The 19,165-nt window shown below is 35.9% G+C and overlaps 1 protein-coding gene across 15 annotated transcripts in view; it reads right to left on the bottom strand.

Annotated features, from left to right (window-relative positions):
• Window positions 1-19,165, bottom strand: part of LOC144438647 (pericentriolar material 1 protein-like) — a 109,324-nt gene that overhangs the window by 78,151 nt on the left and 12,008 nt on the right. For 14 of the 15 annotated variants that reach the window (XM_078127771.1, XM_078127781.1, XM_078127783.1 and 11 more), the window contains exons 6-11: window positions 17,379-17,531; window positions 13,847-13,978; window positions 7,189-7,509; window positions 5,456-5,548; window positions 4,611-4,821; window positions 1,143-1,348 (exon numbers count right to left, since the gene is read on the bottom strand). In XM_078127771.1, coding sequence (XP_077983897.1) covers window positions 1,143-1,348; window positions 4,611-4,821; window positions 5,456-5,548; window positions 7,189-7,509; window positions 13,847-13,978; window positions 17,379-17,531 — 1,116 coding nt within the window. The remainder of the gene's footprint in view (window positions 1-1,142; window positions 1,349-4,610; window positions 4,822-5,455; window positions 5,549-7,188; window positions 7,510-13,846; window positions 13,979-17,378; window positions 17,532-19,165) is intronic. The other variant, XM_078127786.1, reaches the window with a different exon arrangement.

Below are 19,165 nucleotides of genomic sequence, written 5' to 3'. Positions count from 1 at the left end.
TGCTATCAGTCATCCCACGATCCCATTCAATGCTGTATTGGCAATGCTTACACAACAGCAGCTTCACAGATGTAAAAATGAACAATGAACTATAAAAAGCTGTTTGAAAAGAACAATGTAGATGACCATTAATTACAACAATGACAAATACTTCACTATTTACAAAGACGAAGTATGAATTGGCTACATCAATGCCTGCATGAAGGCTATTAAAACTATAGCAAGTTTTTGGAGTCCTCAATAGTAAAGTATTGCCTCATGATTCACAAGATTTCGGACATATACGATGCCTGTATATCATATAGCTGTACACAAACTTTTAGTGTTTCGAAAGTCTATTCTATCTGTGGACATTTAGTTTGAAATGATTTCAGCTTTCCTAAGGAAAAGAACTGAAAACACTGGTTCAAAAAACTGAGTTTCTTAATGGTGCTAATATTTTGGAGCGAGTAATAAACTGGCCTTTATCTTTCCTTTGGCCAAATGAACTGCACGTTTGTTGTTATGATGTACTTTGATTTTATCATTAAGTTAGTCACAGAACATTAATTATTTTGTTATGTACATTTATGTTAATGAGCCACTATCCTATCAACAAATCCTGTGGAAAACCCTGGAGATAATCCAAATTTGGCTATTTGACCTTGAAAAGACTTTCAGGGTCAAGGTCAGAGTCATTACATATTATACATCCAAAGTTATGATGCACATTGTGAAATTTAACAACAAATATAGCCATTATTTGGACATATTTGATTTGGTCTTAAAACAAACTGACGTGCATATGTCTCACACAGTATGATACCTTTACACTAGGTTTGTTGAAATCAGTTGGTGCAAGCCAGAGATATGAGGGTGAATGCACACACACATGGACAGAACCCAACATATAAGTCCCCAAAGGACACCGACAAAAATGGTAATGCTTTTGATTTACTGTAAATAAGTAATTATTGTTTCTGGAACTGAACGGCTATGTCGATAATAAATTGACTTTAACTGGGGCTTTTTGAAATGTAAAATTTTTGTCTTATCAAGAGGTAGTTCAGAATTTACAAGGACCAAGAACTCACTAACTAGTTCAATAATAAGATTTGTTAACAAAGACAACTTAATATGTGTGGATAGTATAATTTGAGTACCTCTCTCTCCTGTCTGTCTTCTGCTCGTGCTGCTATCAACTCTGCAGCTCTTCGTTCCCTGTCCTCTGCCAACAACTGCAGTAGATTCAGTCTTCTACGTTCTACATCAAGATCAAGAGGGGGTTCTGGTAGAGATGACTCAGACTGATCTGTTGTGGTGGTGGTGGCAGTGGTTGTAGCATCAGTGATGGTAGTGGTTTGTGAGGCTGTATGTGGTAAAGTATGTGATAAACAGTGCTTGTTTTAGCCTACTACACTACAATTAATGTGATCTAGTAGTATGTAGGGTGTGCATATGATGAGGAGTTAATGCAGTAGTGATATATGACACCACAGTATGTTTCTCTCCATATTAACAAATAGATTACCATGACAGTTTTAAGATACTAAATCTACACATATACAATGAAAATCATATAAACCCTGAAACAAAACATTGCCTGGCTCAAAAAAAGTCTCTTTAACATTTTATCGTCTGACTAGACAAAAATCTTACCAACAGCATTTCGTCAATTGTCTGACTAGACAAAAATCTTACCTACAGCGTTTCGTCAATTGTCTGGAGTGACAAACATCTTTACTGATATTGTTACTTTCTTTACATGAGCTACCATTATCTTAGGAGATCATTGCCAAATTTATACACCCCTGGTAAATCTTAGGTTGGTGTGTTCTTTGATAATTTTTGAGACAGTCAACTGACTAAAATTATGAATTGTAAATTAGTTCTTGTCAGGCCAGACAATAACATGTGGAAATATTAATTAGAATTACAACATCAAAGAGATGTTTAGTCTAGAGAGACAAAAACCTGTAGTGATGTAAGTGAGATTTTTTTCAACCCAGGTGTTTTATTTCAGGGTTTATGAATGTCGTTGTATTTGAGTCAAATTAATCTACGCAGAGGCTGTTGAAATTTGCATATCGACCTAATTTTGATGCGTTACCAATTTACTTCCAGGTTTATAGTACCTATAGCTCCATATCAACAAACTCATACTGCATTCAAATTGTAAATTATTTTACTGTTGTTAAATTATATTATCAAGTTTTTTTAATTATTCCATTTTAGTATGAATTAAAAATCCTTATTGCGACTTTGACGCATAGCAAATGTGACAAAATTGGTTGCGTACCGGATATGGATTGTTCTATCAAATATGCATTAATTTCCTTTATTGCTTCACCGCGAACACTGTATGAAGTGACTAAAGGTGTGTGTGATGGAACTAAAGGAAAGATATATGACCCAGTGTTTTTATTAAGGGCTGTAAGTAGGTAAAATCTGCCCGAGTTCCCCAGTCATTTTACTGGGGTTCCCCACCAAAATCATGAACACTGTATTAGAAACTGCCAGTTTTACCATATCCCCCCTTTCTGTTACATGGGTTCTCCAACCTTGGCAAAAACACAGATGACCTATAGATGTGATGCATCAAAAGACTGTGAGATATCACTAAAGGATTAGACCAGGTTACACAAGGCAACTTGACCAGCAACTCACTCGGCAATTCATCGCATACAACGAATTGATACATGTACGTGCTCTGTCGCAGGGCCTTGCGACGTGAGTAGGTGCGTCGCAAGGAAACCGACATGTCAGTTTTTCTGCAACTTGTTCCAAGTTGCTTCTTCAGTTGCTTCATGAGCTACCCCGTGTAACCACTTCATCACATTGCAAGCAGTAACCCATGACATATTATATACGCACATATCAAATGACGTTCAATTTTTAAGGCTGCCATATTTTTAGTATAAATATTCTATTTCGACAAGTATTTTTGATATAATTTCGATTTATCACCATGATTACCACATCACTCATATACAATGTCTATGAATGCTTGGTCTCCATTGTATACAAATTTAATTCTAACTGGAATGCAAGTAGCGACGTTGGAAAGATCAACCTCACTGTAAATAAACTTCGAATTGACTGTAGTTATACTATCGATACCTCTACAAGTTTCCAGTAATTTTATTGGTAATATTAGCAATTTTATCACATTTCTAACAAGTTCCTGTCGTTTGAAGACTTGACCTTTATTGACCTTAACATTTATATGTCTATGCCAGTGCAACAGTTTTGCCTTGCGACAGACCTTGTGACTTGCCAAGCAACTAGTTGCTTTGTGTGCGCACTCCGTCACAGTTACTACTAGCCTTGTCGAATTGCTTGTGTCGCCCTGTGTAACTGATTCTTAAGATGCATCATATTGTTCAGCCCTATCAGTAGGGATACCAAGTCATCCCCCCCCCATAAGGGATTATGTTATGCTTTTGTCTGTCTGTGTGTCTGTCTGTCTGTCTGTCTGTCTGTCTGTCTGTGGACATGATATCTCAAAAGCCACTGTACCAATTCTAATGAAACTTGCAACACATGTTCCATGTGCTAAACACAAGAACTGATTAGATTTTGGTAAACATCCACAGAAGATTAAAGGGAAGATCCAATCAACTACATTTGCACCTTTAGATAGCTCAACTTTGTGTTTTTAACTGATATGTATGTGAATTTTTAGAAATAAAATGAAACGTATTAAAGCTATGTGACTAGAAATGTCAAAATCATTCATTATATTATTTTCTGTTATCATACATTATATTCTATTTCTGTTATATGTTATGTGTTATCATACATTACATTCTATTTCTGTGTTATCATACATTACATTCTATTTCTGTGTTATCATACATTACATTCTATTTCTGTTATCATACATTACATTCTATTTCTGTTATACATTATATTACATTCTATTTGTTACACATATTCTATTCTATTTCTGTTATACATTATATTACAATCTATTTCTGTTATCATACATTACATTACATTCTATTTCTGTTATACATTATATTCTATTTCTGTTATACATTATATCCTATTTCTGTGTTATCATTCATTATATTATTTTCTGTTATACATTATATATTCTATTTCTGTTATCATACATTATATTATATTCTATTTGTTATACATTATATTCTATTTGTGTTATCATACATTATATTATATTCTATTTGTGTTATCATACATTATATTCTATTTGTGTTATCATACATTATATTCTATTCTATTTGTGTTATCATACATTATATTCTATTTGTGTTATCATACATTATATTCTATTTGTGTTATCATACATTATATTCTATTTGTGTTATCATACATTATATTCTATTTGTGTTATCATACATTATATTCTATTTGTGTTATCATACATTATATTATATTCTATTTGTGTTATCATACATTATATTATATTCTATTTGTTATACATTATATTCTATTTCTGTTATCATACATTACATTATATCCTATTTCTGTGTTATCATACATTATATTATATTATATATCTGTTATCATACATTATATTATATTCTATGTGTTGTCATACATTAGATTTATTAGTTATTATTTTTCATATGTTTTGTGTCATAAAACTGAATAAAAGTATTACTCACCTGAGTCATAAGTATCACCATCATCTCTGCCTCTATCTAGATCCTGCTGCCTAACATTGCTTTCCTTTTCTCTGTCTTGACTTCTCTCTCTGCTAAGTTGCCTTCCTCTTTCGATGTTGTCTTCACTATCTCTTTGGGTTTCTTGTATCTGTGTTTCAATCTGTCGTTGTAGGGCTAGAAGGGCTTGTTGCCTCCCCTGAAGAGCTCTTAGCTGTTTGAATTCAAAATACAAGGTTCAATTAAATTCTCTGCACTTACAAATGTTATAACTCAATACACTCTTATATTATTTTGCCATCAATTGAAATAAGTTTGCCACCAACCTTCTCTATAAGCTATCATGACATATCTTCTCTCCTTTGGTCTTTACAAATCTACAGCTTACATGTACACTTCATTTCTTACCTCTTCTTACTGGTCTTTACAAATCTACAGCTTACATGTACACTTCATTTCTTACCTCTTCTTGCTGGTCTTTACAAATCTACAGCTTACATGTACACTTCATTTCTTACCTCTTCTTACTGGTCTTTACAAATCTACAGCTTACATGTACACTTCATTTCTTACCTCTTCTTGCTGGTCTTTACAAATCTACAGCTTACATGTACACTTCATTTCTTACCTCTTCTTACTGGTCTTTACAAATCTACAGCTTACATGTACACTTCATTTCTTACCTCTTCTTACTGGTCTTTACAAATCTACAGCTTACATATACACTTCATTTCTTACCTCTTCTTACTGGTCTTTACAAATCTACAGCTTACATATACACTTCATTTCTTACCTCTTCTTACTGGTCTTTACAAATCTACAGCTTACATATACACTTCATTTCTTACCTCTTCTTGCTGGTGAACCATTTTCTTCAACAATTCATGCTGCTGACGTAAACCTTCCAATTCTTCCTGTTGAATGCTTGGATCAATGCCATCCTACAATTGATCACAATCAGCGTTAGTACATTACTACAAGAATATCCATAACACAAAGCATAGTTGTTTGCAGTGTTATTGGTCGCTGATGATGCATTGCAAATGACACTCAGATTGACAAGGTATAGACTGAGATGAACAGTGCAAAATGTCTTCCAATCTCTTTTGACAAAATTTTACTTTATTAGTATTACAGACTACTCTTATATTATTACAGACTACAGCAGCAAATAATGTTTTACCTTATCTCTACTTACACATGTACATTCACAAAACTCTTTATGTTGCCTATTGTTTAACCAGGTTTTCGGCATAGAGATATAAGTGCTCTCTAACCTTTTACCTGAACTCAGAATGCTTATCAAAACACTAAAACACTACATGTACATGCAGTCAGACTGCAAATGAAAAGTTTCTTGGTTTGAGGCTCTCGCATACTAAATGAGACGCATTAGAACATGACACCGATGGCTCAATCCTTGTTTGCTTGGTATCTAATCATGCCATGATATGTTTAATTGGCTATATAAGTTTACACCTAGACTCCAATGACCATGGATTTTGGACATGAATTGTTCAATACAATGATATACACTACTAATGGTTGAGATAGGAATGACCAAAGCATAACAAATTCAGTCATATGGAGTTTGGTGTGTCATGTCAGAATTGCCGTCATGTGAAGCATGCATGGTAGGTGTCAGGAGAAGACAACAATGTGACCTAGCTCTGGTAACAGAGACCAGTACACATTCCAAAATGGGTAGGTTATACACACAGCTGGTGAAAGGATCAGTGGAAATGGGAGCACACAAAGTGACAGTGATAAAATCAATTATGTGATGAAGATATTAGCACAAGTTACATAACAACATTGGGTATACCCTAGACAGCTCACACACAATGACAAAAAAAGAACAAACCGTGGACCTTCAATGCAGCAGGGGTGACTTTTTCTCAAAGCACACATTCTGACACACTGCACAGAGACTGGGGATGTTCTAGTACTATAAGAGAAACATGCAAAAAAAGACACCCGTGCTATTTCCTCATAGCTAACCCAGCATTAGGTGATCACCAAATCATTTTTTTAAATGTGCTTTCCTTCTTAACATCCAAGGCCAAGTTTTGATGTTCAACTTTTAATCTTGTACATAGCAATGCTGCATATAGTGATGCATTTCTGTCGACATCTTTTTAAAATGAAAACAATGCCATTCATCTAGGTGAGATGTTGCTTGCTCTAATACATGCTTTGTCATTTCTAAGATATGGAATGGGCCAAAACAAAATACATGCTGGAATGAAGGTGAAGTGATTTTAGAGAAATGAAGAACAATCATGCACTTTCTCTGTTTCTGTGACTCCTGTATGAATCCCTCAACAAAACATGAACCCAGCAAAGATGAAATGATCAATATGGAATGATGACCAACAACCAACCAGTGATAATCCTTCTGCCATGAAAAGACTCCCACTATAAAGTAGATAGGAGTCATCAAAATAAGCCATCCACAGCACACCCCATATCACCTATAGCATCTCAATCTCCCAAACTGTGTTTTGTGTATGTCAGAAGGTGTGATGTAGTGTAAAATCACCCCTGATGGCAGTTGTAGGCACCACTGTAGGTGCAGTACCTCGGTAGCTTCAGAATCCACGTTGTCACTTCTTGTCTTGTCATTACTAGTACTGCTGCATCCACTGGGGCTTCTTCCTCGGCTTTGCACTGCTGCCACTAATGTCTTGTCTAAACTTGTATCTAGAGGTAGGTTTCTGAACATCACAGTGTTATTTTGACGTTCATAAATGTTTTCACATGTCCATGATTCTGAGATATTACTTGTATGATTGTTTGCCAAGTGGCCATCATCTGACAAGTCATCAGTCATATCATCTGCACTGGTGAATCCTAGATGGCTTTCAATTTGTGGTCTTGTTCTCGTTGTGAATTCTCCTTCCTTATGGTACAGTAGTTGAAATGTAAACACACATCGGTCATCAGTAAGCACAATGGACCTGTTGCTGGTTCCAAGATGCATTGCGCGTCTCTCCATACAATGCCATGTTTTGTGTACGCGCTGAGGGGTTTGACGCGCTACTCAGGGGGATGGTTGTCACCTGACTGTACCCTGGGTTCACCTGTAAAATCACTGTCTGTCACTGATGGTGTTTAGTCTTTGTTCTATAAAACCACTCATAATCAAAATGTGTTTCCATAATTTCCTGATGAAAATGTTATTTCAAACGTATTATAGACATGAAAAGACTAAAGTGTAACAACATAAGTCACATCATCTCGCGCAATGCATCTTGGAACAGGAACATCGACTATTGGGTGAAATATACAAACATTTTATAGTTCTGTCAAACTTCACATCAAATACTTAATCTTACCCTTTCAAGTATACATGTTTCACAACAATTCAGCTAGCACATAGTACCTATTAGGCAACTCAATGAGAAAAGACTGAAGTTTAAATAATTATTCTCATTTCACTTTCAAATGCAATACAGCATTGGAATCATGTACATGTACTAAGATCATGCCAGCTTAGTGTGAACAAAAGGTAAGCATTGACACCTAACATACGTGTTAGTGACTGGAAGAGTGAAAACCTGCACCAGCCAAATATTAACACAGACTTGACCAGTGTTATCATCAGAATGACACCAGGGTAGTAAATTTGAGAGGAGGTCCTTGAGCTGTACTGCAGTTGGTTCATTGTCTTTGTTCAAAAAGGAATAACTACATGACTATGCTACATACTTGCATATTAACTGTTTTAAAAGCTCATGTTATGTAAAATCTTGTCAACAGACATGTAAACATTACCAAGTCAATCTTTTAACAGTCATTTGCAATCATCTGTGTAGTAGTATTACTGATAACCTCTAGAGAAAGAGTGTGGTCAAAGCAAGGTTGAACGGATCAAAAGCTAACCAGGTACTTAAGGTAGCGGTAAAGGCTATTTCCCCCCATTTCTTTGTTATATTAAAAAAAATCATAAAAAATATCAGACTAAACATATTGCAATCCAAACTTGCAACAAACATCTTTCTTGATATCACTGTTTCATGGCTATTATTATTTTGCATTTCTTTATTATTAATGAAATGACACCAGTAAACATGAAAATTAAATATTTTCTTAATATTTTGACATGGAGCTGTGAGAATATATGTTTTACGCTTTTCTTTGTATTTATATATTCCTAATAACATTTTCCAACTTCTTTTGTTAATATTCAGCTTCATTTATTTTTCATGAATTTTTACACCATATTCACAAACTATATGTGCTACATCGAAAAACCACCAAAAGATTTTTTTTTCAATCATGTTTTATCGACCAAAAATGGTTGTATTCCATTGCCATGATTAACAAAGTAGGATGGAAAAGGTCAAAAATGGTGTTTTTCGTGTATTTATAACATTTTAAAGGCACTCAAAAACACCTCTATTGCTTGCATTGGCTGGCATATTTAACATTCTGACATTGTGAGATCCCCTAGTAAACGTACAGATTATCAATATGGCACAACCTGAGGCTTGAGTGCATGGTATAGAAAACCATTCAAACATGACACGTGTCAAACCTCTACCAGAATGGGATACTATGTAACTAGGTTAAGGAGTCATAAATAATAGATACTACGCTGTGCATGCAGGGCATCCTTTCATTGCAAGTTCACTAGCGATGCTTGCCACATGCTAAGCTTATGCTAAATGCCCAAAGAAATCGTTATTTTACTGAGATTTGCCGCTCTATATCAAAATAGTTCGGTCAGTAAAAATAGAGAAGGTAAGAGCAAGAATGAGTTAGCAGCCAAGAAAAGAAAGGAAAAGTCATCAAGAACTCTGATACCTTCATCAGAGAGAAACATGCTACAACATCAACAAGCTCTGGAAGCGAAAGAGAAACTGTAACATCTAGTCCGCAACTAAGTATGTGTTAAATAGAACTCAGTTCAATACACCTAGTAAAATCATGATTTTGTACAAATAAACATGTCTTCTGCCAAATTAGTTAGTTTTTGGTTATCATGTCTTGGCTGACATGATGTATGTGTCCCTGTCCACATATTACATATCTGAACATTGCTGTTGTTGATAAAAACATATCCAAAACATCTTGATTTTTTCACGAATGTGATTCATTGTTTGTTATTGCTATCAGACAATAGTTTAAATAATATTGATGTCGATAGATGTCGTTGACAAACAAATTTACCACTAGATTGAGAAACTTGACTTGATTGGTATTTGCTACCACGTCTAAGAAATACATACAATGAATGTACTTCGGATCAACTTGCTGTACGTGCACCCGAAGGCCCGAACGGGAGTACTCGTGGGAGCACATGTCGCGTGATTGTATGTTAGCAACTGACATCGCAACGAGTCTAGGCCAATTGCTTTTGGCTAATGAAGATGGATTTCGTAATTAGGACAAGATTAAATACATCATCAAACAGCTTTAGCTGTTTATATTGATAGAAAATCATTGAAAAATTTTGAACATAAGAACTTGTAAATACTTGTAAGTAGAGAGAGGTCATACGGAAATACCATACTTTGCCTAACCTTTGGGCTATGTGATATTTTGTACTAGAAGACAATAACATGTTACTTAGTATTATGTGTGAGTAATTTTTTTTTACATATAAATTGCAAATTGGTTGAAAGTGGTGTTTGGAAATGCCATCAAATAGGTAACTTTTTATTACACCTTCAACTTCAAGGTCTTTAGACTTTACATAGAATTAGGCTGGATGCAATAATTTTTGTTGTGTATAGTTAGATCAAGTGCTGATTTTTCTGACGCCATTGTGGCTAAGGATGTAAAACATATTTTCACCAAGTTTGAGTTTGATTCACCAATCAGGGTTCGTACACTTAACCCTTTCACCACGAGAACCCGGTATACCGGGACGCGCTAGGGCGCCCACGAGAACCCGGTATACCGGGACGCCAAAGTTCATTCACCTTCATCGCCGTAAAACCATTCAACGACAGCTATTGCTGCAAAATTTGCTGCCATAACTAGTTCCACACATGCGTATTAGCCTTGTTTATCTATACTGCCATTTTGAATGCGTGACAGTGAACGGTAACCGAGTACGGCCCAAAAAACGAGCGATCGCAATTTTTATGTGCGTTTTTCGCCAACAAAATCGAATTTAAACATGGCGGAGGTAATTAACGGCTCCCATAGCATGGTCTACGATAGAAATTATGGCACTGTCCTTGGATATTTCGACAGAATTTGACTCGAAATACATCGTTGAATGCAAGTGTTTAGCTGTGGGAACACATTGTACTCGTGTGTAAGCATCAAATTCCCGCTTCAGTCTATTTGAGCTGCCGGCAGCAATTTACGTCTGAATTTTTGAATGTCAGCAAATTTACGCAATCTTGTGACCGGTACCGACGCCCATACTAACGTCTTGGTTGTAATTTTTGGCTATAAAATGGATTATTTTGGTTTTATTTCTTTTTGTTACGGCTCAATAATGACTTGTAGTAATACAAACTCACTGTGTACGGGTCAGTGGAGGGAAACTTGTGCACGATCGGGGCGATTTTCCAATCGGATTTTTTACATGTGATTTTCAGCGTAAAATTCAAAATTTCAACATGGCCGAAGCAAATCTGTCTCCCCTAACATCGTTTACAACTTAAATAAAGGTGCTCTTCATAGAAATTTTCAATAAATTTTGACTGTCGATACATTGTTTTATACAAGGACATGGCTGTGTGAACTCAAAACAGTTTATGTAGGGATCAGATTGCCGCAACGTTAGTTCAAAGTTCCGACTGCATATTTGCTCTTGAGGATAAGCATGTCGGCAAAAAGCGCCACTTTGGCATCCCGATTCGGACTCGCATACCTCCAACTTGTGGTCATTTTTTATTGATTTTGGGCATAAATTTAGTGGTATTTTTTGTTGTTCTGTCAAATAATGAATTATATTTACTCAAACTAACTTTTCAAAAGGTATTGAGGTGACGACTTCAGATATTTTAGAACACTTTCATTGCCGGTGCGGCACAGACTATTGCGTCGTAATCGGATTAGTGAGCCGTTAATTAATTTCGTTCAAATTATTATGACATAAAATAACATTTTTTATCAAATTTTCGCCCATTTTGACCATACAACCAGAATATATTTGTTTTGTAGGAACATGAATGTTGGTATTTTGTATTTTATTTGTGATATAAATGTATTGTTTATTTGTGATATGACAATAAATAAGCAACACAGTTTTTTTAACGAAATTTTATCATTTTAACCCAAATTCTAGCTGTATATTTGATGTTTGGATGTGTGTAATTGGAAGTGTAATGTAGAAAATTTATTTGGCTTTAAAATGATACCTAATTTTCAAAGATTAGGCAATTCTAAGTATTTTTATATCAATTTGATAACATAACACTCACTCATACTTTTATTATGTGTATGCTAATGAGGGGCCTAGTGGATAGCATACAGTCCCATGGGGAGAATAGTGGTGAAAGAGTTAAAGCAAAACAAAATTCCAGGACTTTCCAGGGTTTTTTCATCAGTTTTCCAGGGGTATTCATATTGATTTTGGCCATTTTCCAGGGGTGTTGACATTAAAGTATATTTTTTGAATGACATCTAATTGTCTGATGTGGACGAGAAAAATTAACAACAGTTCCCGCATATGTCACAAAACATTTTAAAGACAATCGACACTATGCAAGACGTTGGCTTCAAAACCACGTTTGCACGCTAAAATTAACGGAGAAACCTCTGTCCTACCCCCTAAGTAGCAGTTTCGTCAAGCTGGTGCATTGATCGTGTAAGATTGAGTCGCAGCATTCGCCAGTCTAATTCAGACATATCCAGAAAAATAAATTAAAAACTAAAGTTTGTCATCGTTATTGTATGGTTTGATGTTACTAGATTTATAAGTCACCTAAAATAATTTTTTTCTTCAAAATTTTGAATAAAAGCGTCATTTACGTAACGAAATTTCGAGCTATGAATAACAGAATACATTCATCGCTTGCGTCTCGATGTTTATGTACGGATGCCACGAGTTGCGGAACATCGCGATTTCTGAACTCAACTTGACCATTGACGAATGTTACTGTACCGACAACATAAAACAGTAGTTTATTCTTTTAGAACATGTAACACAAATACCCATTTATCGACGACATAAAAGTCACAACCGTACTTCCACAACCCGGAAATTCAACTGCACTTCCCGAGGCCCTAGCCCTAGTATTGCCATGCCTGAGCTTGTAGTATGTCGACTTGTGCGCCGAACTTGTAACAATTTCTAATCAAGGTTGATGATGCTTTGATACTCGCTACAGTGTTACGATAATCTTGTTAACAGACCTACTGTTACCCCCGGCCGGGACTGTTACAATGTCATGTCCCTGAAATGACGACTGGGAGATGGAGTAGCAATATACGCAAGATCGAAACAAACACTGCGGCGCCCATTCAACTAATCATAGGCACGGTCTGTGGGGCAAAGTGTCTCGTGGAACGATCGCTTGACTGTCTGGGTTCAATCGGCGTGAATTTTGACTCACCACTTTTTACATGTGTTCCAATCATTGGCATCTTCAGTACTGTGACCAAATCATTATGTATAATCAGTGTTCACAGTGATTTTTTTTCAAGACTTTGAAAATATTTTCGCCATTTCACATTTACGAGATTCAGAATCCTATGAATGGGTGGCTCGAGCACAGACATGACGATCGTCAATATTAATCGATCGATTGAACATGAGGGTTTTCCAGGGGTAGGGCGCATTTTTCCAGGGCTTTCCAGGGCTTTCCAGGGAGGGTTTGAAATTCCAGGACCGTGCGAACCCTGACCAATGCAAAAGTGGCAAACGGGCACACAGGACAACTAACTAAAGAGAATGCAAGATAAAAACAAGTCTCGACTCATTTCTCTCATAAAGGGTGTATCAAACCCCCTAGCTACACAGAAACTGTCTAATTTTGCAATATTTACTCCGTGTGACAGCACCTCTAAAAATGAATGGATTTGTTTGTGTGTGTGAAAAATTATTCTGATTATTTGAGGTTCTTATGAAATTTTTATATACAATTTGAAGTGATGCCCTAGCCTTTACCACTACCTTAACAAAGTTAATCTGTTAGTGTGCTATCACTTAGTAACTTATGTGGTTTATTGACTTATTTTGGACTCCATTACATTTTGTGGAATTAAGATTACAGTAGTGTAGTAGATGGTAAATCAGATACAAATTTAAACAGTTCTGCAGGTGCACTTACTGTTGTTGCTTCTGAGATATCAGAATGAGCATCAACATTGATGGAAGCACTTTCAGCTAGGGAGGTGGTATTAGACTCCCCAGAATTGTTTTCTTGATTAGGTTGGGCTGCCAGTATACCGGTGTCATCAGTCTGTAACAGAAGAAAATACAGGATTTCTAATAATCAACGCTGAATTATGATAGGTCTCCATGTATGCATCCCTGCATGAAATCTTGCAGGCCAATATCACATTAAAGGCCTGCCTCCCCTATTTAAACGGCAAATGCCCTGAGTGGTCATTTTGCTAAACAATAGGGAAGAGTAACAACCTCACGAATGCTCCTGCTAAACTGCAGTTTTACATGTGTTCCAATCATTGGCATCTACAGTACTGTGACCAAATCATTATGAATATATGACGTGTATAATCAGTGTTCACAGTGATTTTTTTTCATTACGTATGTTGAACACAAAGACCATTGAAATTTGTGAATCGACCTAATTTTGATATGCCGCCATTTTACTTCAAGGTTTATGGTACCTATAGAACATACCCTGAAAATGGAGGTAGTGTTAATTGACGTGGCAGTTGTGGAAATTTAGTTTTGCCATAACTAAAATGCATTTTGGGGGCAAAATCAAAATAAACAACATCGTAAATATTACAAGTCCTGACGAGTAAAGACAAATAGTTACTAATATGTACTACGGTGAATATTCTTATAGTCTTGACACATATTCATGAACCTTTAGGTTGTACACAATAAAAATTAAATACCTATTGTCTGTTATTCATGAACCCAAACTACGATCATTTTGGCATAGTCTTCAAATATTTTTCTGTTCGGCAGAAAATTTCATGAAACACAAAGACGTTCTTTCCTGTGCAAATCACATTCACTCACACTTTTTTCAAACTTGCCAGTCATTCTATAGCTTTCAAACAGTCACGTCTTTCCTCCATCATTTACCTCAATGAAGACACATCATGCAATGTAAACGCATGGTGTCAATGTGGGCAAGTCCACTGTTCAAAGTCGTGACAAAGTCTCGGAATGGTCTGTTTTTACGTGTACACTACATGTACTCCAAAATCTATGGTTTTCAAAGTCACTGTTCTATGATTTGCTGCTTATGATACAAGGAAGTAAGATTTTCCATGGCTACGTTGGACCAGTCTAGTGCTGAAAAATTAGTTCATGCTTTTGTTACATCGAAATTAGATTACTGTAACAGTTTGTTTTTTCGGTCTACCTGCATATAAATTGAACAAACTTCAACATATTCAAAACTCTGCTGCTCGATTGGTGACAAGATGGAGGATTGGTCGTCAAGCTGATGTGAATCCAGTGCTGAAGGATTTACATTGGCTGCCAATCGAACAGCGAGTTCGTTATAAAATTCTTTGCATTATCTTCAAAATTATCCGTCAAGGAGAAGTAGCGCCAAACTACTTGTCTGAACTTATCAGTATCGATCATCCATTACATAATACGAGAAAGAGTGTTGGAATCAGGCTGAATCCTTTCTCTATTAAAGATCATGGAAAACAACCTTCTAAAACGTATGGTGACAGGGCTTTCAGTGTGTATGCTTCAAAACTGTGGAATAGTTTACCGCTTGAGCTTCGACTACTTGAGAAATTTGCTCCTTTCAAGAAGAGTCTTAAAACATATATTTTCCGACAATGCTATTGCTGATGTTTTTAAATTGATTGCTAATTTTTAAATCCGATTTTGTTTTTAGAGACGCTTTTAAACTTTTCATTGTGTTCTTATGCTAGATTTTTATTGTTGTTGCTCTTTTGCTAGTCTTTCTCATTTTGTAATGTTTAGACCGCTGAGACATGTTTGTGTAGTGGTCATTAAACAATAAATTATTATTATTATTATTACGTCAGTACTGAAGTTGAACGCTAAAGTTCCCCCTCTATCCCTTCCCTTTAGTTTAATAGTTCAAACATTGCATGTGTCGTCACAGTTCAATCTCTGAACTTTCAAAATCTTAGCGAGCCGTTGTAGCAGGAAGTTTCGTCGGGTAATTGTCCCTCTTGAAAACTATTTATTTCATTTTCTTTTGATTGGAGTTCATTACCCACAGTGACACAAAACGGTTTGGTGTTCTTTCAAGCAACATCCTCGGGTTCCTCCATATGTTCCGCTTGTCCAGCATGTTCCAATATTTTCAATAAAGGTGGTGACAGAAGGCACAGTTCTCAGTACATGCTTCTTGGCCACTACCCAACCAGTCTTGCCATGGTTGACTAAAACAGTATGGACATTCGTTGGTCCACTTCTCTTGTTATTTCTGGAGGGTCGAGTTCAGACCCAATGCCACTGTCATTGACATCAACTCTGTCTTCCTTGCTTAAAACCAAGTTATGGACACATCGAGTACAGATACTCTCTCTCTGTGTCTTGCAAAATGACCGAATCCCAATCAGAATGGGCGAAAAACACCAGAGCACCTCTGTGATCTTTGGTGATGATAATTGATACATTGTATCTTGATCATCCTGACTGCAAGTTCAGACTGACTGCTCTGAACTTTGACTGCACGGTTTATAACATGTTAGCATCATTTAACACCTTTTTCTATACACAACCACCCTTGAATATATGTGATCCACTGATATGAAGTGTTGATAGATGAGCTTCGGTTAGTTTCACATCTTTAGTCTTCATGGCTTCAACTATCAACAAGTGACCCAACGGTCAGAATAGCTCCTCTGTTTCGTTTTTGGCATTTTTGTAACGTGTAGAAGTGGTTCTGTTGTTCAGCTCTTCTACTATGCAGTTACGTTTTAGCAAAGTGATCAGGTGGTAAGTGGTTTCATATGACTCACACAGTCACTATAGAACACATTTCACACAGAAAGTTAATATTGTACGTTAATATTATAGTAACAATTTTACAAAAAATCTATTTTTACCCATAATTTGCATATTAATAACCCAACCAACTCGTCTTGAACAAACTTATCTCAAGACACCAACACGACAAATTTCAGCTCAATCGGCCCAGTTGTTTTGTAGAAGATTTTAAAGCATGTTTACCAAAAATTATATTTTCACATAATCCAGCAATCAATGGCACATATATTTTCAAAAAGTTGTACGTTAGGTGTTTTGGGGACTAGCATGTTTTCCTTCTAATTTTCAGTGGTCCAGAACTGGGTAGTTTTAGCCATTCTTGATTTGGTTTTTACTAAATTAAATATGAGTATGTTGGTAAGACACTGGGTGTCAAAGAATCTTAGTTAATCATCAGTTCCCAAGTATTTTACTACTGTAACAGTTCCCTTCTAAATTTACAAACTTAAGCTAAAAGGTTTCTAAATCTATGCAAGTTATACCATCACCCACCCCACCCACCCCACCCAGTCCTATCATCCCATCACCTGACCACCCACCCCCCTACCTTGTCCTACCATCACATCAGCCGACACCACCTTGTCCCATTACCAGTATTACTTACTAAAGACACTCAGGTCTTACAATAATATGTGATGACGTATAAAAACAATTTTTGACATGCTTTAATTACTTACCAGCATTCTCTGAAGCAGACCCATATAACCTTTCTCTTGGTCCTTGAGATGGTCTATCAATCTTTCTAGTTTTCTGATTTGATCTGTATTAGATGCTCTGTCACTGGAATTCTGTAAGTTACTTAGCATAGCACTAGCCTGTTTCTGATAATCCTATACAGGGAGAAATGTGGAAAACAGAAAGAAGAGGAAAGCTAAATAAATCACTAGTACATGTAATATACTGAAAGATCCAGGGTTTGTGCTTTATTATTTTGTTCAACCTTTTCATAAAGTCTTCATTTCCTTGACAAAGCAACATTTTTGGAAACCTACATGTATTTGAGAAATAAAGTTCCTGAGTTATAAAGGTACAACTTCAACTTTGAGTAAATATGATATGTATTGAGCAAATAGTTAGTTTATGATGTCATAGACTCAGTTCTACATTTGATGTCATAGACTCAGTTCTATATATGATGTCATAGACTCAGTTCTACATTTGATGTCATAGAGTCAGTTCTACATTTGATGTCATAGACTCAGTTCTACATTTGATGTCATAGACTCAGTTCTACATTTGATGTCATAGACTCAGTTCTACATTTGATGTCATAGACTCAGTTCTATATATGATGTCATAGACTCAGTTCTACATTTGATGTCATAGACTCAGTTCTATATATGATGTCATAGACTCAGTTCTACATTTGATGTCATAGAGTCAGTTCTACATTTGATGTCATAGACTCAGTTCTACATTTGATGTCATAGACTCAGTTCTATATTTGATGTCATAGACTCAGTTCTACATTTGATGTCATAGACTCAGTTCTATATATGATGTCATAGACTCAGTTCTACATTTGATGTCATAGACTCAGTTCTACATTTGATGTCATAGACTCAGTTCTACATTTGATGTCATAGACTCAGTTCTATATTTGATGTCATAGACTCAGTTCTACATTTGATGTCATAGACTCAGTTCTACATTTGATGACATAGACTCAGTTCTACATTTGATGACATAGACTCAGTTCTACATTTGATGTCATAGACACAGTTCTACATTTGATGACATAGAATCAGTTCTACATTTGATGTCATAGACAGTTCTACATTTGATGTCATAGACTCAGTTCTACATTTGATGACATAGACTCAGTTCTACATTTGATGACATAGACTCAGTTCTACATTTGATGACATAGACTCAGTTCTACATTTGATGTCATAGACTCAGTTCTAAATTTGATGTCATAGACTCAGTTCTAAATTTGATGTCATAGACACAGTTCTACATTTGATGTCATAGACTCAGTTCTACATTTGATGTCATAGACTCAGTTCTACATTTGATGTCATAGACTCAGTTCTACATTTGATGTCATAGACTCAGTTCTACATTTGATGACATAGACTCAGTTCTACATTTGATGTCATAGACAGTTCTACATTTGATGTCATAGACTCAGTTCTACATTTGATGACATAGACTCAGTTCTACATTTGATGACATAGACTCAGTTCTACATTTGATGTCATAGACTCAGTTCTACATTTGATGACATAGACTCAGTTCTACATTTGATGTCATAGACTCAGTTCTACATTTGATGTCATAGACTCAGTTCTATATATGATGTCATAGACTCAGTTCTACATTTGATGACATAGACTCAGTTCTACATTTGATGTCATAGACTCAGTTCTACATTTGATGTCATAGACTCAGTTCTTTATATGATGTCATAGACTCAGTTCTACATTTGATGACATAGACTCAGTTCTAAATTTGATGTCAG

The sequence above is a fragment of the Glandiceps talaboti genome, chromosome 8, assembly GCF_964340395.1.
Source record: "Glandiceps talaboti chromosome 8, keGlaTala1.1, whole genome shotgun sequence".
Taxonomy (NCBI): Eukaryota; Metazoa; Hemichordata; class Enteropneusta; family Spengelidae; genus Glandiceps; species Glandiceps talaboti.
The sequence above is the reverse complement of the archived record's forward strand: the minus strand, read 5'-3'. Positions and strand labels throughout refer to the sequence as shown.